At 39.8% G+C, this 24,583-nt stretch overlaps 1 protein-coding gene across 1 annotated transcript in view; it reads left to right on the plus strand.

Moving 5' to 3' along the window:
• LOC138180129 (uncharacterized) overlaps positions 1-24,583 on the plus strand; it is a 351,184-nt gene that overhangs the window by 68,301 nt on the left and 258,300 nt on the right. Inside the window, exon 14 of the mRNA XM_069113651.1 lies at positions 18,649-18,693. Within this exon, the coding sequence (XP_068969752.1) occupies positions 18,649-18,693 (45 nt within the window). The remainder of the gene's footprint in view (positions 1-18,648; positions 18,694-24,583) is intronic.

Consider the following 24,583-nt stretch of genomic DNA (forward strand, 5'->3'; position numbering starts at 1 on the left):
GCGTCTCAGCATTCTCTTTGTCTCACCATCTTTCATACCAGACTACTAACGGAACAGTTGCATTCATCTGTTTTACGAGACGCTGTGCACGCACATACTTTCACACTCATACTCATATATGTGTGTCACTACTACGCGGCTAATCTAGTGTAGCAGACAAAATTACACATATCTCAAAATAAGAAATATTGGAATGGATTATACGATAGAAAGAGATCTGTTACAGCTTCTAAATAGTATAACGAGTTTGCTTTACTTCTGATATTTTATATATCTTTGTACGTTATGCGTACAGGATCGTACATTTTTGTGTCTTTAAATTTCTCATAAATGCACATCCGTAGTCTAATTGCTAGCTTTTAAACTATCGTGCAAGAAAGCTCGAAAGATGGAATTTTGGTTACACCTCACGGCATAGATAGCAATTTTTCTGATACGCTACTACGCGCAGTAACGTTTCATATCGTTGTTCTGTCGCGTTTACGATCTGCTCGTATCAGGACAGCGATCTTTCACGCTAATTCCCGTCGGTACTTTTATCGGTATCAGGTGCATCGTAAAGCTCGCCACTGCTACAGCTTCGCTGTAAATTAGCGTGCGAGCCGTTTTCCCAGCGCGAAATCTGCGAATTTTTATTGGCTGTGTGCATTTCGCGTCGCGTAATCGGATTTTCTCGCATTAGGCATCGTTCTACCATCCTGCGTACCTTGTTCACAGAGGAAAAATGTTCGTGAGTGGTCACACCAGGAACGGTTGACTAATTATCTTGGTTAATTAGAGCGGTGGAACGTAACATACACCCGGTTAAGTATAATGATCGTGTGTTTCATCCGAACTACACGTATCTCGCAGTCTTTATGTAACACAAGCGCTTGTCAATTTTGTTTTCGGTGGTTTTTCATCTCTAACAAGATGTTGCAATTAGAAAGGATCGACGAGTTGCTGCTATGTTAATGATCATAGAGACTTCGTAATTGGAAGAGAGATTCGCATTCGATGTTCCTCGAGCAGCTGTTGCGCCGCTCTTCGTAATCCTGTTATCAAGAATTATTGTTTTACCCTCTTCGGATAAAGGAACATGCAACTCGCTGCTCAACTCACGGCTTTTGCTATCGATTACATAATAATGTCCAAATTTTACTACTTTTAGAGCGACTTAAGATGAAAATTACTCAATTTTTTTTTTTATGAAAAACGATAACGAAGATTGTTGGTGTATTATATATTTTCTAAAATTCACATCATTATATAGATACACTTCTTGAAAGAGCATAAATTTCTTTCAAGCATTTTTCAGAAATTCAACTTTTACATGCTCAAATTTAGCGAGACAGCCTATACATTTTTCTTAAAATGATCAATTTTATTAAAATAGTAATAATGTACCAAGCGATTAAATATAATTGAAAATTATACATGTTCTCTTTTTTTCTGTATTTTTCTATATTTTTCATCCGCAAAGATTTCTACTTCACCGTCTATGCATTACCAAGATCAATTCCTCAACTTCTACTGTGCCATCTATCAAAATCTGCCCACATACCCTGTGAACCTTGGTCGATCCATTTTCCTGTAGTCGCCTCGCAAAATTCCCTATCGAACAAATTATCTCTCTGTCGATCGAAAATGCATTGTCCCCCGATGTTTTTCTCTGTTTTTTTTTTTTTTTTTTTTTTTGCGTTTAAAGCAAATGGAACGACGATGCGTCCGCCTTTGTTCTTCGCGATCGGATCGTAGCGACGCGAACAATGCCACGGGCCAAATCGAATCTCTAAGAAGCGCTCGCGGAAAAGGAAATCGTCGTTAATCCCGGCTTCGACGACCCCGATTCCAACGTTCGACCGCTTTTACTTGCTTTCGGATCCTCATGGGAATGGAATACGGCGACCGATCCACCAACCTGCCGACCGTAATCACCTCGATGACAAATTCGCCGACCTACAAACTTTAGAAAACTTACGGATGATCCATTAGCCGCGAGCAACGATGCTTTGCAATTTTGTTAACAAGTTTGCCGACAAGATAACTGACTCCCCCTCAACATGACGCATCGCTTGGATAAATTGTCCGGTTTTACGTTGCGATTTGCGATTTGATTATATTTTAAATTTTTTTTTTAATTTTTATATTTTAAATTTGCTATATTTCTATATTTCTATTTCATTCTTTTTTTTGCGGTATACCGTGAAATAATTTTATTACAGTTCAGTATATTTTCAGTATATTTTCCGAACAATGTCAATGTTTATAGAACAGAAAACGTCGAACCACGCATCTGCGAAACAAGCAAACGAGAATTTACGAAACAGTGAAATTATTTTCGCCGTAATATTATCACCAAATATCGCTTGACATATTTTATTTTAACATTCCGTTCGGTAAATATTTTGTTGGGTATTTTACACCTTAAAATCAGTCTCTGCTGTAATAGTACGGAGAAAGTGGAAGCAAAACACCGCAGAAGTACATATTCCTTTAAACACCGCTTCCAATTACACGAATCAAATCCTACGTACTATCAAGGCCCGATCTTCTTCTCTTAACAACTTCCTCCTGCTGCGAAACACTTGGTGAAAGTCTCCGGCATGTACCCTGTAGAACTCGTTAGTTTCTCATGGACCAACTTAAACATAATCACGGGGCTTGGATTTTCCGTCGGGGAGCATCCGTTCTGCTTTGATCTCACCGGCTTCAACCGCTTTTCGAGGAATTTCGCTCGAGGACGATTCGCCAAAGGTGGTAGAAAGGAAAAATTCCGCGGAACGTTCGCGTTACCAAAGACATCCCCGAGGGTCCATTAACCTTCAGCGAGGGCTGAACGGGACGGAGGGAAAAATAAACAGACGTGGAATAGGGTGAAGGATGGAGAATGAATAAGAAGGAGGAGAAGATTGGAAGGTAGGAGAAGAGGGCGAAAAGAGGGTGGTTGGCTGTCGAGCCTGGCGATGGCGTGTCTGGATATCGATCCTGGCTTCCGGAATGTTACCACCGTGGCCCAGCTTTCTAACCCTTCCCCGTGCGTGTTCCTGACTCGTGTAAGCGTACGCGTGTGGTAACGTCGGCAGATTGCTCAGGTGAACGAAAGGGGAGCACGCGTTATGGCAGGTGTGGCGACGCTCGTATCTTGCAGAGGCACTCTCGCGTGCATGAAACTTTCGATGTATAGAGACAGAAACAGAGAGAGAGAGAGAGAGAGAGTTTGGCAGTATATGGTTAGGAAGAGGAGAAGTTGTAGGTTTTACGGGTAGAGGGATGTTTAGGGACAATCGAGATAATTTTGGATTAACAGATGGTATTGACGGATTTCTTTCTAACGAGGAGCGAACGATCGTTGTCAGAATCACTGTTAAGATCCGGATGATCGTTTGTTTTACATGTTTATATAATCTTCCAATTCTTTAGGAAATTCATATAAAACGTTGCTCTTAACTACTTTACAATATCGTAGTATCGTCGTGACATGATGGTAATTTAACAAAAGCAAATTGTACCTGCCGCAAAGTTGAATTTCAACATCGGTTTCTGTTATTCGGGCAGAGAATAACTAATTATAAATTGTGTAATATTTTCCAGATTTTGCAGGTGACACGGTGTTATACCAGTAGATAACCAATACCGACTCGAATAAACTACTTGAAAAATAATGAATCAGAGGATTAATGGATTAAAGTACTGGTAAAGTTCTCGGCGAAAGCCACTCGTTCTGTACGAATATAAAATATAATCTGCGGATTTCGTGGCGAAACTCTGGCCACAGAGAACTTGCAATTATTTTTCTCCGCTTCTTTCAACCGGTAAAAAACAGTGGAAGTTGCTTGGTCCTCTGAAATCACGGTTCTCATGCAGGACCGTTTCGTAAGATCAAAGGTCAGGTTGTAATTAACCGTGGCGGAGGGCAAAGGTTCAGCTTCCTCGCGCGGTCCGGCCTGAATTCCAGAGCGAAACGATGAGAAAGGTTGCGTGGCACGCGTAATTAAACCTCGAGGAAACCCGATTCAAGTTGGTGGCACAAAAAAAAAAATTCTAAATAGAATTTCCAGACCGCGCACTGATGCCGGCGTGAAGGCGTGTGGAACACACGCACGTGGGCTCGCGTGTTCACGAATATACACTGATTGCATGCTCCTGGACGTGTTCCATAGGAACAATATGCACGCGTGCAAAAACGCGACCAGCGTGCAGAATGCAGAGTAAACAGAATCGTGCTTGCATTATCTTGCAAAGCGTCCATGATAACACACGGAAATATCGCTCCTACTTCGGTTCATTTTCGATTCATTCTTTGGAAGTGCTACTGAAATTTTAAAAATCAATGGTCAAATTGAAATATCAAACTTTGAATGTTTATAGTAGAATTTTGTGCAAAATTTAAATATTGGTAAATATATGTATATATCGAGTGGTAAAGTTGAAATTGTAAAATGTTTTATTTGCGGTGTGAGCGTCGCTTCGATAAAAGTATCGTGAATCATGATAGACAGTAAAATATTAAAAATAATTTACTTAGGTAGTGTTTGTCAGAGTAATGTTCTGGAATAGAATCGAATTTACTTTTCTCTTCGTAATTCTTTACATAATGCATAATATAAAGTAGGAAAATTGAAAAATATAGAATCTAGTTGATTAAGACCAAGTAGATGGAATCTGTCTGACCATAAACGATTCTTCACTACCTGCGCTTGTTTATTTTATTTATATCTATACGACGCTGTTGAATTCTTATATCGATCAATGTACTGAATTAATATTTCATGCGATCGAGTCTAAATGATGAGATGAAATATGAAGTCTGCCCGATTATAGTCTCCTACTACTTGTATTCTTATTCTTTTATCTATCTGTAACGTTTGTTAAATTGTTCAACGATATCCCGCGATATCTTTCTCTAGAATCAATTTTTAATAAACGTTGACAAAGCTGGATAAAAGTTTCAAAGTTCAAACTTCATTCATTCCCGCGCAAGAACTTTGGAATATGTTCGGCGAGGCTCGGAGAATAACGAAGTTTAAAAGAAACTTGAAGACTATTCCAATAAGAGAGCTCCGCTGCAAACCAAATTTATCGGAGAGTCAAGAATTTCTTCTATACGAACATTGAATAAGTCTCAACACCATGGGACGAATCTTTATGATAACCTTGAATGAATTTAAAAGAATAGACAATACGAAAGACACAAAGGGCTTAAGGAAGTCGTACAAGTGTTAAAGGAAGTTCCATTCATAAGAATGGAAGGAAGCTTGAAAATTCATGACGGTGACACGTCGTAAAATGAGTGTGCGCGATTTTCGCGTAGTCGACGGTGTCGTTGTGGCCTCTACAAAGAAATCGACCGTCGCACAGGCGATAACCTCGGTTTTCATCGAGTTGGACGCTCGCCAAAGGAATCTGCTTTAATATCGCGTGACGTGTACCATGTGTGCGTATATACACGTACATATATATGTGTGTATCCAAGAGAATTCGACGGAAGAAAAGGGGAAAAGGGGAACAGGTGTGTAGATGTGAGCGTATATTTGTGTTAAATTCTCGTTTTGACAGGGGGTTGAAATATTACGTAGTTTCTATGTTGCAATCTGTCGTTACTTATCTCTATCTTCTGCTCGATAACCGGTTCTTCCGCGAAGCTTTTTCGATAATATTCCGTGATCGTGTCCTTTCTATATCTATCATCTTGCTTCCAGAGAAAGATGTGATCTCGTGCGTGAATCGGGAGATCTAGTGCATGCCGATATGTCGGATAAATGAACGTAGAGTTATTTTTTTTCGATTGCTACAAGCAATTGAGCATATCTCCCCTTGGATTGTTTTTCGGTCAAACAAATCCCATACAATATACATACAATATACATACAATATACATTCGTGCACTATGGAAATACGTCTCTCTCGATCGTCAACTCGATTTAATGAAACGTTAACAAATGGGCAACGGCCATTCGAAAACATTCAAATGGCGGTTTAATCGTTTTTTAACGTAAAATATATCGACGAAGTCGGCTCCTACGTATAATGAACCAGCCTATAGAATGTATCTCGCTTAATGTACCGCATATTCACCGTGCGCTGAATGAAATACCTCTCGATCATTAAAACGACGATTTATAATGGCCGCGTAAAAATCGTAGCAACGAAAATGTTTGCACCGTCCGTACGCCTACGACAATTTCGACGATCGAGCGGAACGTAGAATCGTCGAGAAGCAAACCTTTGGCGTAGGAAAGAGGAAGAAAAAAACAGGTGTCGATTATTGCGTTTGGAAATTTATTTCGCCTCGCGTCCTCGCCGACTGTTTTCGAAATAATCGGCACTCAATGCGCGGGATAAACGAGAACATCGGCGAATATCCGTATGAATATTTCATCGCGTTGCATTATTATTCCCAGTATCGCAAATTAACGATTTAACGAGCGGCCATCGCCGGCCCGACGTTTATTTAGCAATTACTCGTTCCGGTTGGTCGATTGATTCGATCGGTTCTTGTCCGTCTCGTAGCTTCTGCCAACTTTTCTCCATCCTTCCAAGTTCCATAGAACTTTTCTAATGAAAGTCAATGCGACGCGAAACTGGATAAGTTTCGTATAAATTGGACATTTATTAGATGGCGTATTAATTGCATGAGAATTCCGCGAATCTTCTATTATCAAAGTTGGTATGGATATATCGATGAATAATTTAGCAGTGATTCCAGCGGATTACAATTTGTATCATTAAATCAACGTTTTAGATCTATGAACAACATATTGGAAGAAGAAAAGGTAGATCTTAATAGCACAAAGAGGAAGCCTAATCTCGTTTTTTCTTCGAATTAAGAAAGCACACTATTAATTCATTTTTAATAAAATTCCATCCAAAGAGGAATCTTCATTAGTTCTTCAGGAAAATATTCTCCCAAGATTAACCAAATAACCCGCTCTAAAAATATTAAAGATTCAATAAGCACGCAGAGTGTAAACATTCGTCCCTTTCATCTTTGTATCCATCGTTAAATTGCGCTTCTTAGAAACGTACGTGTAAAGGAGAATCTTCATAAACCGTTTCAAAAGATACTCTCCCATAAAAAACCAAATAACGTCCCTCAAAACATGTAAAATCTAATAAACAGCCAGTGTATAAATATTCTTTCTCATCTCTCTCGTTGTCCAAGGACGTTTCTCACCCTCTCGATCCATGCTTTCCTGAATAAAATCCTTCCTACCTCGATGCACCAGGTCTGTAAGTATGAAACCGGAATTTACCTATAGATGGCCCTAGCTGATAATGTAGTTATCACTAAACTGCGTCATTGATGCCAAAAGTCTTTGTTGACATCTCACAAACATTTTCGACTCGGAACAATACAAGTTTCATACAACAGCATAGTTTGTAATAGCGTTGAACATGTCAAATTTTGTGCCTGGAAACTACGATTTGCGGACAGCATTGATTTTCTGTTACCATTTGAAGAAAACTGCTGCAGAATCGCATCGAAGCTTGTCGAAGCTTACGGTGAGCATGCTCTTGGTAAATCACAGTGCTTTGAGTGGTTTAAAAAATTCAGAAGTGGCAATTTTGACGCGAGGAACGAAGAACGTGGAAGACCACCGGAAAGAAGGGTGTGATCTATTATGAGCTGTTAAAACCTGGCGAAACCGTTAATACTGAGCGCTACCGACAACAAATGATCGATTTGAATCAAGCTTTGCGTGAAAAACGACCGGAATATCAAAAAAGGCAACACAAAGTAATTTTGCGTCATGATAATGCACCATCACACACAGCAAAACCGGCCAAGGAAACGATCGAAGCGTTCAGTTGGGAAATACTTTCGCACGCGGCTTACTCACCAGACTTGGCTCCGTCCAATTACTATTTATTTGCATCGATGGGACACGCACTTTCTGACCAGCACTTCACTTCTTACGAAAATGTACGAAAATGGCTCGATGACTGGTTTGCCTCAAAAGAGCGACAGTTTTTTTGGCATGGCACTCACCAATTGCCAGACAGGTGGGAAAAATGTATAGCTAGCGATGGGCAATACTTCGAATAACATATTTTTAATCATTTTCATACAATAAACGTGTATTTTCTATACAAAAATTCCGGTTTCATATTTACATACCTGGTACTCGTAAACTCTTAAAGACTACAAGAATATTCATAAACTGGTGAAAAAGCTAATCGTTCAAGAAAAAATCAACCAACTAACTAGCGTCAAAATATAAGAAATCCAATAAATATCACGATATAAATCTTATTTTCCCATTTCTTCGTCATCGAACGTTTCTCATCGTCTCAATCCTTTTCTCTGTCGTTTCATCGACGAATACGTATTATTGCGCGTCTCACCAAAATTTCTCTGTTCTTGGAGCTGCATAGAATTCGTATGTTGTCTGGGGACACCAGGTTTCCGCGGAAGTGAGTCGATCAACGTGCTGAAGGGGCGTAGGGGTGAGGATCGAAACGGTTCGGAATTAATTCCCTTGTTATCCCAATAACGTATGCGATTCGATCCTTGCTCGCAACAACGTCGTGAGCGCTGGCTTGCTGGTTCATTATCGAGTGCAAGCCGGCTTCGAATAATGCCGCGTACCTGAAACGCTACTGGCAATTAGGAGGTTTACCTGCGCCTCGATAGTCGTGAACGTCGAAGTCGAACTCGAAGTTTACTATTGCATCGCGTCAAGTGAACCCTGTTACGGTTTAAACTCGGAGATAGGTCCAAGTTGTCGGCGCCGTTTGGTTTGATTACGAGGCAGCTTCGATATCGAGCGAATTGTTATGGTAAAGATCAGAGACCTCACCTTGTACGTAATTCAGTTCATACGGAGAGATTTAAATGATTTGCAAATAAAAAATAGCTTAGATGATTTACGACTACAGCAAGGTTTAGGTGCATGTTATTGCACGAAGATTTGCGGTTTTCTGTCGCTCGAGAACATGAAAGTTCATCCATATTACGAATAACTTTTGAAAGTAACTTCTCGAGTAAAAATCAGCTGAAATGAAGCGTCGAATGCTGCTTAGCCTGCGAAGGTTTAACATTTACATTGCGTACTTCTAACGTCATTTTACGCGTTCTCTATATCATGTTTGTGTTTTTGTTTTATTCTTGATACTATACACGCGAATTTTATTCTCATAAAATATTTCTTTACTTGCCATATATATTATATACTTCCTTGAGTATCTTTTGTCACGATATTAAAGACATGCCATGATAACCTATGCTTATTATAGCCGTAACATATATAAAACTGAGGATATTCACGATCTTTCTATCAGAATTTTTTATCCAGCTTAACCTCCAACATATTCAACGCAAAAAACAAGAAGGTATAATAAGAGCGGTAAGATCACGTTCTCGGGAGATTGCTCAACCTCTAATCCAGCTGCACTTGCTTCTTCGAACGCTTTTCAATTTTCCTTCCCTCAACCTCTACACTCGAGGCCGCTTTCCACTTTAGTCGACCGAACCGATTAATCGAAAAGGCCCAAATAAACCAAACCTGACAGACAGACGGAGACTGGCTCGTCTCCAAGAACTACTTCTCTACGTCTACTTCTCTACTACGAACGATTGAGATGTTTCTATCCACGAGATCCATCGAGAATTTGTAACGTTTCGAATCTTGAAAAGCACGTGCTCCATGGTTGCTTGTGATTATGCGCGCAAAATTCACCGCGAGCGTAGCTTTGACGTATGAAACGGAGGATAGACTCGTCGGCGCGCGACATAGGGTGCCTTTAATTTCGTTAAGAGCAGTAATTTCGCCCTGCGGGAAATTGCGCGTGTCTCGTCTTCGGAATTTGACTGTCACGCGAAATTTACACGACGACTCCATCGTGTCTCGCCTTCCTCTCTGGTATTCCAAGGCTAAAATAATTTTCTTTATAATTATATTTTATTACTTACAGTTCGTTATCTTTCCTTGTTTACATTTCGTTACGTTCATACAATTTATCAGAAGGAGAGGCTATCGAATTTTTCATTTTCCGATAAATATCCGCGAGCAATTTCAATCGAAAAGTCTAACACGTTTTCATTTAAGAAGATGAGATCACGCTACTCTCTAATAGACATAATCACGCTTAAATAGCGTTGGAGATACGTACAAACAGCATCAATTTAGCATCGATAGGTTTTCATTTTTACTTACTTTCACACATTACATGAAACCTGAGAGAAAGTTTCTTTTCCGAAGGTAGAAAATCGCCAACTGGCATCCACGTAATGGTAATCAGAGTTTCTCGAAAGCAAGAGGAAATTACCATATATCTTTCGGAATTCTGCATATTACTCAACAAAAAGACTTTCAACCTGTCCTGGAAAACAAGAATGATGAAACGTTTCATTACAAATGATTCGCTCGGAGAGAAACAAGACGCGACGAAACGATGAATTAATAGAATTTACATGCTCGCGCGTTCCTGTCTGGCTTTTTCTACACGAAGAATACTCGAGAGGAATTTTTCGACGGCTCGTTTGAATTATCGGGACAAGATTCTTCGTAATTCGAACCATTCGTCAAACTAATTGCACCTCCGCGGCGACCGCGAGGAGATTTCTAAGAAACGAATTAATCGCTGACTACATCAGAAGTTCCGTCGCGACTCGCTTAATCCGACTTTTTAAATTTATCGATGCTAGAACTATCGTAGTAGAGAATGAGCAATGTGAACAATGGCTACATTTTTTTTCTTATATGAAAATTTCATATATTTAGAACGATACAAAGTCTTGTTCAGAAGTTCTAGAACACGTTTTAATTTTTTGATTAAGCTTCGGTGTTATATATATTTAATATAAGTCATCAAAATTTAATTATATCCGTTTTATAGCGTAAATTTGAATACACAAGCGTAATATACATTGCGCAGTTTCTTTGGTAGAAATTTCAATCATCGGTGCTTATATTTTAATCTGTTAAACATTTGTCATACATCGAATTATTCTGATTTCACGGTTTATTTCTTGGAACAACATTTTGTCACCAAATGAGTAGAATATCCGTTTGCATCGCCACTTCGTTACGAACGCGTAAAATTCTGATTTAATTCGTGATATTAAAGCTGAACAGATGAATAAACTAGGAAATTCGAAATTTCCATTTGCCTTTTGATTTGACGGTTATTATTCGAACATAAGGGACAATTAGCTTCTTGGTTAATGGAAAGAATGGTACGTTTGTACAGATTTTGATGGATCGAAACGAAACACAACGATCAGATACGCGTATACGCGCGCGCTTCTGTGAATAATTCTCGTTACAGCAAGCCAAGCATCGAGAGATCGTTGGAAAATTACATGCAGGACCAAATTGCAATCGAGTTCAGCACCCGTTAGTGATTTGACGGATATAATGACGGTAATTTAACGGCGAGGCTGGCAAACGCGAAAATTTCAAGAGTCAACGTTTTCAATTCCGCGATTTAACTGAGCCACCAAAATGAATTTATATTGCACGTCCCGATATTGGTTTGAATTTAGTTATGCGGGAACAAACGCTGTTTTATACATTAGCAATCGGCTCGATTCCCCGGTTACGTGTATCAACGTGAATTTTGAAATATGCGCGTAAAAGATCGGAATATCAAACGAGAAATAAAACGAACCGGTCGTGTAAAATCATCGCGAAAAAGATTAAAACATTTTTAATACGTGGAATTTGTGGCAAACGCGAGACACGCCGGTCAAGCACGTTCAGATTATTCGAGTTACCCGAAATCAACAAACTTGAGAGGATTTTGTCAAACCTAGTGAAAGAACAATAGTAGTAATAATTGTTTTATAAAATATTGGATTATGAAATTGCCCTCATACGAAACTGTTACTTATCGTGAATTTTCACTGTGGTTTCCAATTGCTAGATATAAAAATCTTCCGTTTGTAATCCCGTTCTCAAAAATTCTCCATTTCCCAAGACAACTTCTAAACTTTGTTGTTGTTCTACCGTTTCACGGAGAGACGCGTTCGCGGTATAACGCGTCAACGATACTCGTAAGTAAATTCTCTTTACGATACGATACGATAATCGACGCCACGAATCAGTCGATCTGTTAGAATTTAATCTTGAAATTAAGATTAATAAACTGTGTGGAAGACACAATGTGTGTATTGAAACAATACTTTATGATTTTTATTAAACAAAGTTACAAGTAAAATACAAGTAAGCGTTATGAATGTTGACAGTTGGCTAGTTGTTCACAGACTGACTTGCTTAGTGACCCATGGCCCTTAAAAAGGTTTAGAACTCCACTCTGTGTGCAGTAATGAGTGTGACCTGTGTGAGTGTCTGTGTGGCGTCACATGTGCTACAGAACCTTCTAGTAGCTTCTCGACGTGCCCATCGAGAATGTTCCATCCGTATCCTTAAGCTTCTTCCGCCAAATTCTCGAAAGAGCATGCACGTGCTAGCCGCCATGGTACATCTCACGAACGCGCACTAGTGGGGATAGCGTTGGACAATGAAGGGAAGAATCCATACGATCAACCACCTTATCTGCATGCGATTGATATCGTTGTATTCCAACACGATCCCCTGTTTCGGTTAGGATAATACGGGTGGTTGAATGATTATAACACCGAGCTAACAGGTTAAATATACACTTTATTTCCAACAACTGTGAACACTTGAGTATTCGTGCGTGGTGCGTGTAGAAGTGTTCTCAGCGAAATGTTAACAGCAAGTCAGATGTGTTCAGATCTCAGAGTTACTAGCAAGTGGTTCGGTGATGGTGATGTCGGGGAGGAAAAAACCACTGATGGATGTGTCTAGAGTATGAGACAAGCGGATTCGTTAATGGTAATTTTCGTTAAGAAAGCGAGGGCAACGGACATCGTTGCCAATTGGATGAGAAAAAAACTGGTGGGTGCTTGCCGCCCCCGACCAAAGGTCGCTCGTGGGTGGCATTATGTTGTTTGCTCGTGTTTTCCTGGAATGAGCAATAACCCTAAGGAACCTTTCGACTTGAAAGATACTTTAGGAATCTAAGGGTCTTGATTATAAAAAATGCCAAAATTTATGACGGTCCTTGGGATTATTGCGGCTCCGAATAAAGATGTTTAGACGTCTAGTGATCTTCTTTGACCGAGGGAACGAGTTTGCTTTATGTGGAGGGTCACGGACGTAACAACGGTTATTATTTGATTGACTGAAATTGATATTTGCTGAAGCAAATAGTATTTCCGTTAAGTATACCATAGTGAGCAGAAACTCTATGCACGAGCTAGTCGCGAAACGACCTTCAGGGTTGTCCTCGTCTGCTATGCGGAGAATCTAAAAAGCCGCCACGTCCGGTCCCTCGTCTTCGTTCGAAGGTCCCATGAAATTCCGTTTCGATTCCGCCAGAGGATCTCGGCGTACACGCGCTTCACCGAGGACATTTCCTGCCAGTCGAGGCTCTTGAGGAATTTTTATTGAACATCTCCCTCGAGAGAGAGAGAGAGCGAGAGAGAGGAGAAACGAGAGAAAAAAGAAGAAAAAAAGGAGATAGGAAGAGAAAGAGAGTAAGAGGACGAAACAGGCGACGTCCTCTCGGAGAGCGAGCGTGTCATCGATTTCGCATCAGGGACCAGCTCTCTCGATAAAGAAGCTCGATGGATCGGTCTGGCGGACTAGACAACTTAATTAAGGGACGTTTACTCTGCGACGTTGGCCCATCCTCCTTCCACGAACTGTAACTCGCGACCCTTTTGCCACCCTTAATAAACGCTCGCTCGGGTCGATGCACCGGGAAACGAGCGAGTTAACTGGGTCACGCGTCGTTTCGCCGTGTTGCACGGCTCGCCACGCCGTGAAATTAACCCCCGCGATCGCGAAATACACTTCGCGAGCAACAGCTTCGCGTAATCGACTGGCAAAAATTAAGGCACGACACTGGGAATCTTGCCAGGGGCGAATATAACAGGGGGCTGCCTGTTCGAGGGAGTTTGATTGAAGTGACAGTGCGCTTCGAGGGGAAACTGGTAGAAGAGGAGGGCGTATTTAATTCGGGGGTATGGAATTTCAAAGAGATGATAGAAATTAACAAATCAATTTCATAGGAAATTTCCTTTATTTTACGAAGATAGAAGATTCGAATTTTCGGTATAATTTGGATTCATGAGACGTAATGAATAACGATATAAGAATGTAAGCGTTGAATCATCGAAAGGAATTCTATCGGCGGAAACTAGGAACTAACTCAATACAACCGAAATGAAATTCCAATCAACCGAGAATTTATGAAATTGATTGGTCGATGAGATAGAGAAGAAAATATTTTTTTCGAACAGACAACTCGATGATCTGCCACCTGTTAAACTTAAAAGCGCTAGACGCATCGTTAGAGGTAGAGCGACCGGAAAAATGGCCGACTATAAACAGCATCGGACAATATATAGGAGGGTGAAGTCGGCGTCGTAAATAACTTCGTCGAAACGAGTCGCGAGGATTTATCGCGGCGATTTTTCGCTGAAGCGAAAGGCACTCGGTTTATTTCCGTGGTAACGGCAACGAGAGATCCCTTGGACACTAGAGGAATCTCACCCCTTTCCGATTAGAACTAAAATAAAATAAAATATAATCAAAAGTATAATATCTCCATCGCGTTATCAATGTTGAAATTAAATCTAACTTAAAAGCGATGATTTCTCTGTATTCCTTGAACTGAAAGATCTTCGAAATGCAAATGATCCGCGTCGTTCCTTAAACGCAATCGATCGGGTTTGACAGGCTTCGAAACTCGTGGAATTCTCATCGAAAGGTCCTGCGAGATGTCGCGAATTACTTCCACCGCGGAATTTTCATCTCGACCTGTCGAGTCAGCCGCCAGTCCGGATAATTTCCATTCTTTCGTTTGTTTAATTATACCCGTCGCGTCAAAGCTTGAACCGCGTTATCAAACTAGACCAGCGCTTATTACCACAGAAACGAAGAAAGAACCAACTTTTTCCCCCGAGCCGCTAGATTCTCTTCGAGACTTTTTTAAGCCGTATCCTTCGAAAATTTCTGATTGAGGGTTTAAAGCTCTTCGAAGACGACTTGCAGAGAGAAGTTTGGCAAAGATCAGTAGTGAAATCGGAACTAGTTGCAGCTTCGTGGTAGGCCAATTGCGATTCCAATCGATTCGAAGTCTTGAATCCAGGATTTAGAGAGTTTGAGTTTGAATTTTCGGGAAGAGATCAGGATTAGAAATACGTATATTCCGAACGATTAGTTTCTATAATGTTCGATCAGTGATTAAAGCTGGATAACATTCTATGATAACGATTAAATGGATATATTAAAAACGAATCGTTTATCGATACTTCAATTTATTGAACCAAACACTAGAAAAGGAACAAATTTTGGATCTTCAACCAGCACGAAGAACAGAATCATCGACATTCCGATTTTTCAAATGAAAAACCAATAAGAGAATGTAATACAATTAAATTGTCAATCGTCTGAATGAATGGTCCAATCAATCAACGTTTCAATTTCATTATCAATTAAATAATCTCATTTTTGTTAAATCCTAGATATTTCTAGTTTTAAATCCAGGTACTACGAACGCTAAAAATAAATCATCCATTAATCAAATTTTTATCTCTTAAATCAAATACCAAAAAGGAGAATATTCTATAACTAAATTCCAGATTTACGCATGTTGAATCTCTAGCGAACATTGAAAACGAATCGTCGTCTCGTTCCAATTTCTCGTACGAAAGATCGAAACGTGACAGCAAAAAGTACAGAAACGAAGGGGAAGGGAAAGGGTGGACACAGTTAGGAGAAAAGATCACGATGGAGAAAACAGATTGTTGGACGTCGGTTTAAGCCGGTTTCCATGACAGAGAACGCACATTAGCGATAGTCCGGGCGTTAATGCTACGCCAGGTGGAAACGGGAAGTGGAACTCGATGTATCGCTCGAGGGGGAAAACGGTCCGCGAGCTTTAAAACTAAACGCAGTTAAATCGAGTATGTTATGCACCGGAACAACGTCGCGTGCGGCCCAGGATTTAACGCGACGGTGTAATGTATTCGAGGTTCCGGGCGTTCCTCGGCTTCTCCGTCGTTGTTTCACGAAGCTCGTGCTACCCCCTTTAATCGCCGAACAATCGAGCTTCGAGACTGTCGTGCTTCATGGAACCTGCGATCAAGGTCTTTCAAATCAGCCAATTTTGATTTAAACAAATCACTTCGCTTTCGATGTAAGGTTTCACTGTTCTTCTTACATTGGTATTTTTTTGTTGAGAATTTTGGATCTTAATAGCCGAAATAATGGTATAGAAACACTAAATTTACACTTAGAATTCATATTAGAATAGTTACCATGTATGTAAATATGAAACCGGAATTTTTGTATAGAAAATACACGTTTATTGTATGAAAATGATTAAAAATATGTTATTCGAAGTATTGCCCATCGCTAGTTATACATTTTTCCCACCTGTCTGGCAATTGGTGGATGCCACGCCAAAAAAACTGTCGCTCTTTTGAGACAAACCAGTCATCGAGCCACTTTCGTACATTTTCGTAAGAAGTGAAGTGCTGGTCGGAAAGTGCGTGTCCCATCGATGCAAATAAATAGTAATTGGACGGAGCCAAGTCTGGTGAGTAAGCCGCGTGCGAAAGTATTTCCCAATTGAACGCTTCGATCGTTTCCTTGGCCGGTTTTGCTGTATGTGATGGTGCATTATCATGAAGCAAAATTACTTTGTGTTGCCTTTTTTGATATTCCGGTCGTTTTTCACGCAAAGCTTGATTCAAATCGATCATTTGTTGTCGGTAGCGCTCAGTATTAACGGTTTCGCCAGGTTTTAACAGCTCATAATAGATCACACCCTTCTTTCCGGTGGTCTTCCACGTTCTTCGTTCCTCGCGTCAAAATTGCCACTTCTGAATTTTTTAAACCACTCAAAGCACTGTGATTTACCAAGAGCATGCTCACCGTAAGCTTCGACAAGCATTCGATGCGATTCTGCGGCAATTTTCTTCAAATAGTAACAGAAAATCAATGCTGTCCGCAAATCGTAGTTTCCAGGCACAAAATTTGACATGTTCAACGCTATTACAAACTATGTTGTTGTATGAAACTTGTATTGTTGTGAGTCGAAAATGTTTGTGAGATGTCAACAAAGACTTTTGGCATCAATGACGCAGTCTACTGATAACTACATTATCAGCTAGGACCATCCATAGGCAAATTCCGGTTTCATATTTACAGTCCTGATATATATTTATTTGATAAGCGATTTCAAAAATATTCATTGATACACACTCGTCTCAGCACTTTCTTCCATATCCGACTGTTAACCGACTGAACAGTTTACATTCATTTGTTTTTGAGACGCCGCACACACACATATTTCCACACACTGATATTCACATACAAGTATCACTACTACGAATCTAACCTAGTCTAGCACATAAAATTATACATATCTTAATATTTTTACCACGAAACGAAGCTCGAGAGTTTCATTATTACAAATTTTGGCTATCGTCTCTCTATTTATTCTAAAGAATACTACGACGATTAGATCGTTTATGCATTTAGATTGAAATATGCGAAAATACGCAAAATATACGAAATAAAGAATTTCTTAGGATATTTATTCGCTTGGCAACTAAGTGATTGCGGATTTTGTCAATATCACCTAATGACAAAATCCGCAATCATTTAGTTGCCAACCCAATAGATAGTAAGAAAAATGTCTGAGTTTGACTTTCTTGGTCTTGTTGGTAATTAATGATAGAATCGGGCATTTCGATGAGTTGTACATGCTTAGCTTTTGTAGTTACTAAGGATATATGCGGTAGGGCTGCACTTATTACAAGGAAATCATTTATGTATGGTGTCTGATCGTGAATTCTGGTCGGCTGAATCTACTAACCGCAACGTGAACTCGTGTACGAATGAAGTCTGGTGACATGACTTGGTCTTAGCTGAATCCGTTTAATCTGAACGTGAACTTGTATACGAGGGAAAATTATAAGTGACCGAGAGAATCTTATTATATGAAATGTTTGATGAAACACTTTTAACGAGTTCACATAAATTGAATTTTACCGTAGATAATTTTAGTGATGTTTATTAAAGTGATGTTTAGTTTTATTCAGATAGCAGATAGTGTACCCGCGCAGGATTTTGGTAAAATTGCTATTTACTTTTATCCAAATAGAATCGCGATTATACGTGTAAATGCTTACTTGTCCTCGTTGTATCGCTGTAATTACAATCGTTCACGCACAGTATATTTAACTGCACATTAGAGACATTTATAATCGCTGTGATTATAATGTTAATTTTATGTTCAACAGTGGTGCGACGCGATGAATTTTAAATAACGTTAATAGAAACAGTTAATCGTTGTTTGTAGAACTTGAAAATTACTTGTTTGACAATCTCGTTCTAATCGCAAACATTTCTATTCTCTCTTTCGTCCCAACGAAACGAACCTTGTCTAACGAGAGGCCCCTTATCCTCTAACTTTCCAGCGAACTTCGACTTGATTAAATTCACCCCTATACCCCGACCTTTCCTTGGGACTTTCCCACGAATTTCCAAGCTATGGGTTCCTAGGAAAATTGCATCCGCGGGTGTCTAAGCGTGACTGAATCATTACTCAGCTCGGTGATTAAAACCAGACGGCGAAATTTCGTGTAACATAATTCCGGATCTTCTTGCGTTGTTTCAGATTTCTGCCAGCCTCGTCCTGTCCGGCTTTCCTTCCTGCAGTCAGGTGAGTGGCATTAATATTGTTCATAGAAACGCGGTATCGTTGCTCTTAGAGTATTGTCTTCTCTTTGGTACAAAATTTTCAGACGAATGAATAATCAGTAGCGAACAAAATTGTGTTATGTATTCGATAAGTAAACTGCGCGTGTTAATTCGTACTCGTAGCTTTTTATAAAGCTAGTTAAAGAAGTGGAATTTAAGCAGAAATTGATTTCAATTATTGAATATTATACACTGTAGAAACTTTCTATGCTTCTGTATATTTTATCTATCCTACGTATTTTCGCAATTTTAAATTTCTCACAAAAGCACGAACGTACGCGATAGACTGCTTATTAATAAATTATGCTCAATAACAAAATACTGCCCTTTGTCAAACATCAAGTACAACAAACAAAGTAAAAGATCTGACAAAGCGGTGAATAGAAAGGAAATTTCTATGAAAATATGTGCCAGCGTTTGAATAATACAATTACTTTATTACGCGAATTTTATTCGAAGATATCGTAGCGGGATAATTAAAATTTAGAGTTGTGTGTATTATTCTTGGAAATTAATATGCAATTAATGATAAAAAGTAACTACGGCATTGAGAGCAAAGCTTTCGCGCTACGAAAACGTTATACGGGACGAAAACAAACACAGCATTAAGAAGCCGTATTTGCGTAGAACTGCGTGTGCATAAAGAACGCAGCTACCGAAGGCAGTTCGCTGAGTAAATAATATTCCGAGTTTACGCAGGTTCCGGCATGAACTGCTGCCACTCGCGCAGAAATTCCTGTTCGTGTTTGACGGCTGTCTAATTACTTCCAACTTCCTGTCCAATGAGCATCATCCAATAAATTCTTCCCTCAAAAATTTCAAAAAGTCTCAGTTCCAATAAAATGATATTGGATAATATTTTTAACGATAGAAAATTTCTATTCTTTTTATAATATATATAATAAATTATTCCTAAAATTATCGCAGAAAAAGATGATCGTTCAAGTATTATTTTGAGAAACGAAAGGTATAGTTATTAAAACAAGAAGCAACAGAAAATAGTGGTCATTGAATCGAAGAGTAATCGTACATGCGATCAAAAATTTTAAAGAAGATTTCAGAAAAGAAATTTACGATCGTTGCTATATGACATTCAAAACTAATCCAGTGGAGAAACAGCGTCAAAGAGAACGACGCGGGACAGATGTGGTTTGGAAGGAAAATGCATGCGCCTGTAACGCGTTTCATCGAAAATATATACGACGCGCGCTCTATGTTATAGAAATGAAAAAGAAAGACAGAACGAAAAAGAACGAGAGAGATGATTGCGTCTGAAATTGGTAGGAAGGGCGACGAACGCTGAGTCGAGTCGAGGACAGTTGGAGAAATACCCTCCGTGGGGAAAGCAATTTTTAACGACGCGTCCTCTGTCTCCTTTCGTTTCTCGAAACGCGAATCTTGCCGCAATAACTCTATACGTGACGTAAAAACGACATAAAAAATAGATGGTGCGGGGTGATTTCTTGCTCGTAAAGGAATCGAAGGGCGAGCTTCGTGATTGGAATAGTCCGTGAAGACTGTAGCGTTACGAGTTTTAGCACTTTTCAAACTGAAACGTTCCTTACCTTTCAAGAAAATTTCTTCCTTTTGTGTATTGTTAATAATAGAAATTTTTACTTTGAGAAAAATATAATACTCTGAGAATAATTGATCCTTGATACAGATTAGGTTAAAGATAGATTCGGAATAGATTTGGCTCTTTGGATCAAATTTGAATGGAGTTTGAGCTAAGTGGTTTAGATTTTGCTCGAGTTTCGGTTAAGTTTGAATTAGACATAAATTAAATTTTGATTATTCCCGTACAGTAAATCACATCTTAATGATTAAAAAATATATGCTAAATTTCATACCCTAAATTTACAAATTGTTCATTTCGTCATTTCTCTATCGAAAGATTCCTCAAAGAGAATTCTGAAATACACTTCCTCGAATTTCTCTGAATCGCATTCCCGGAAAAGAAAGGAAACCCAAAGAAATTCAGTGCCCTTAGAACGAGCCACGATTCGTCTACCAACAACGAATCACTTTTCCCTGCTATTTTTCTCGAAGCTGCACGAGCTACTCCCGCAGAGATTTCTTTCCAGGCGATCGGACGCCGTGATCCGGTCGCTGGATCAACGCTCCCCCGCCAGCGTGAAATAACACAGGAAATAATGGCGGTCGAAGGTACAACGACCGCGTGTCGCAATAAGAGAGAACGTGACAGGCGTTATCGAGGGAACGCTGTCAGGGAAGAAATCACGGACGAAGAGGTGTACCGGGTCTTTCTCGTCGAAGAACGCAGGTTAAAGAAAAGAATGGGGAGGAGAAAGAAAAGGGGTAGTTGCGAGCTAGGGGTGGTTACGGTGGCTGGCGACGGATGAAGAATGCATCGAGCAGAACTGAGCGGTCGACCACGTAACGTCGCTCTTCTCGTTCCACGGACGGCATGAGCTTGGAATGATAAAGAGTAAAAGGGAAAAAGTGGGGGATTAAGGGAGAATAGTTGGGATCAGAGGGCGTGTTTCTATGTGGTGATGGTAGAAGAGACTAGAGGGTAAGATGGGTCGAGATGATAGTGGAGAAAGTAGGTAAGAAGAAGAAATTTTTCCCATCAAAATTGAAAATATTTGGTTACAGGAAACGCGGTGAAAAGATTGATTCATAAATTCTGACAGAAATTTCTTGAGATTTCCTACGGTTAGTTTTGTTTCTATATTTTTATGCATTTCAATGATTACGCTATGTATTTGTTCGTATATCGTTCGATTTCTTCAGTACGAGATTAGTCGGCGATGATAGATGAACGATGCTGGTATTAGTAGCGCTAACGTAAAGGGAAAAGTCGAATTGAAACAGATGTAATAAATAGAAGCGAAAACAATCGCTAGAAGCAGGCGTGAGAATGGTTCGATAAAAATGAACACGTATCGAACTGCACGAAAGAACAATGAAAAGAGACTTGGAAAATGGGTTCGAAAAATAATAGGAACCAGTCAATGAAATTGAAACCAACGGAATAACGAACAAGTTATTCCACCTCTGGTTAGAAACAGTAAAAAGGGGCATATAAAAAGTCTGAAGAAATATGATAAAAACGTACGAGAGAAAAAAATAACAGGAAGAACGGTGAACGCAAGTAAAAACGAGCAACATCAGTAGAGATAAGGTAGAAAGAAGCGACGAGCAATGAAAGAAACCGAAAGAGACGTAGGTGAATGGGAGGACAGCTTTGGTAGTAGGAAAGGTGTAGGGGTGTGTGTGCAAGCAGGCAAAAGCAAGGAGAGTCTACATCACCTTGCATTCCACTTGACGGCACTTCTGCGTCGTCGCCTGCTACTTCTTTCTACTTCCGGTGGCGCGCGCCGTTTCCCTCAGCTTCGCATCCTCTTCTCGTTCCGCTGTCGCGACGACGAATCCCGCCGGGACGTACGCAGAAGAGAAGTTTCGAGTCTCGAATCGACGAACGTCGACTCGGCTTAACCAGCCTGACACGCATCGACGATCGCGAAAAGATAACTCCGCAACGAGGTCTCTCGTTCTAACGCCTCCAATGAATCGACGATTCCAACTCTGATGCGCCTTTCCTCGTTTGAAACGCGATGCGCGATCCAATGGTCTCTCCATACTGATCGCTAAAAGCTCTGACTTGGAGATTTTCCCTGAGCTTTACGTATGTAAATAACGATGGTAAATGCTATCAGTCTTTTTAAAAGGAAACGATCACGGAAGGCTTCGAATCTGTGGTAGATTGGAACGAGTTGGATTTACTTGTATATTAAGCTTCATTAAGCTGTGACTAGAAACTCAATTGGGAAAGATTACAACGAATACACGACATTTAAGATTAAAGATTACGACGTTCCAAAAGAGAAATCTTATTTCCATAAATTTATTTAGCATCACAAAGAGGTAGTATAACAATTGAAACTTGCAAGGAAACTGGAAAAGAATGTTTGTGGTTGTTACGATACGTGGAATTGATCAGCATGGCTCTTGAGAGACTCATTTAGGTCTCTTAAGCTATCACTCGGTGCTTCAACCATCGCAATGGACGATTCAACCGACGTAACACGATCTTCCACTATAAAAATCGTCATTCTTCTGTCGTATCAAACCATTAATCAGGAAATTCCGCTCTATGGTACTAACGTAACCAACCGTTCACGCGATGTTCGCTGCTTCAGCATCGTCGTAAACGAGCGATAGGCATCACACGGCGAGAGGATACATCGTCGAGGTTTGGTCACAAGGTTGACGATTCCCGGGTGTGCAGTAAAAGCGCGCAACTGGCACGAAAACAAACGGTCGCAGCGGCGTTTATGGGGCTTTCGCATCGATCCGTTCTCAATGCATGAAATTAAGACGTTCCTGGGCGCTATCAACGAGCTCCGGTTTATCGTCGCGGGTTCCCAGTCGTGACCGGGAAATCTGCAATGCGGACACCCGCCGCAGACTCCGCGCGGATCGCATCCGAGCGACCAGCGCAAAAATTACGAGTCGCTCGGGGAACGACGAAACTTCCTTCGGACCCGGAAACCAACTTAGCAACCGGCGTCTATTTCTGCTGGTTGAAATGTAAATTTCCAAGTGAATGGTCTGGTTGGTCGGTTTGGGACGAGCTCGGGCGGATCACTGGTTTTGTGGCTATCTCTTGGTTCTTTAATTCATCCCCTTTCCGATGTATTTTTTATCCTAATCGAGTTTGGAAAAGACAATTAATCGTTTGGCTTTCGGAGAATTAAGCACCGATTGTACGCTGTAATAGTAAAATTGAAATATTCTCAGAAAATTGAATCGATCAATTGGGTTCTTGATTGACTTGTTTGTATCTTTATATATATGTGTGTGTGTTTTTGATAAGAGATCTAATCGTTAAATTGCAGTAAAAGATGATTCCGATTGTAAATGATTCGTTGAACACAGAAATAGAGAATAAACTGATTGGTGACAAGGTTAAGAAGAATTTATTGTTATACGGACTGAAGAAATTTAATTGATTTGTTTATTTAGTTATCAATAGACAGGCTGATTCGATGTACATTAATTCCTTGATTGTGAAAAAACGTGGTTTTACTGTCAGACGATCTGTAAAGCATGTTAGAATTCAGGATAAAAATAATAAGGAAAATAATTAGGAAAATGCGAGGATTTGTTAATGAGTAGATTTAATTGCTCGAAGAAAATGTGATACGTGATATTTAGATGGAGCGAAAGATAACGCAAAATTTAACATTGGATAGAAAAAACTGCGAGAGTTGTGGCAAATATTTATATGTAAGACGTGCGAGCATTAAAATTAAAAAAGAGGTAGGCTTACAAGATCGAGATAAGAGATTCATAAAGGTCAGGGTGAAAGATCTCTATGCTTGGAAACTGTAGGTGGAAAAGTTGTGGTATTGAAAAGTCAAGGTGAAAAAGCTTCGTCGTCGAGAAAGCTCAAGATCATGCGCGCACGACTTTGAGATTAAAGAACTTTGATCTTGGTAACTTTACCCAATTAGTCTCAAGCTTTTGGAAGCTCTACACGTAAAATAAATATTTCGCTTTTTTGAATTTACGAACGAGAAATTCCAACATTCGTATACTAAAATTGGAAACTGATTTTTTATTCGGAATCTCGGGGTTAAAAAACTCTATTCTTGAAATAAGAGTAAATCAGTGACCTTAAAAGCTAAAGAAAGCTTTCGCTTTAAAGAGCGAAGCACAGGGGAACTGTAACTTTTAACAGCCTTGGGTATGAAAACTTTAAATCGAAAAAATATTACCTGGAAGCTGGATAATACAGACATCCATGCGTTATGAAGAAGTTAGAAAAGAATAAGGGGGATATGACCGACTGTAGTAAGACATTCTTCGATCGGTCAATTCTA

This window comes from Bombus flavifrons, chromosome 5 (assembly GCF_040668555.2).
Source record: "Bombus flavifrons isolate JBK064 chromosome 5, iyBomFlav1_principal, whole genome shotgun sequence".
NCBI lineage: Eukaryota > Metazoa > Arthropoda > Insecta > Hymenoptera > Apidae > Bombus > Bombus flavifrons.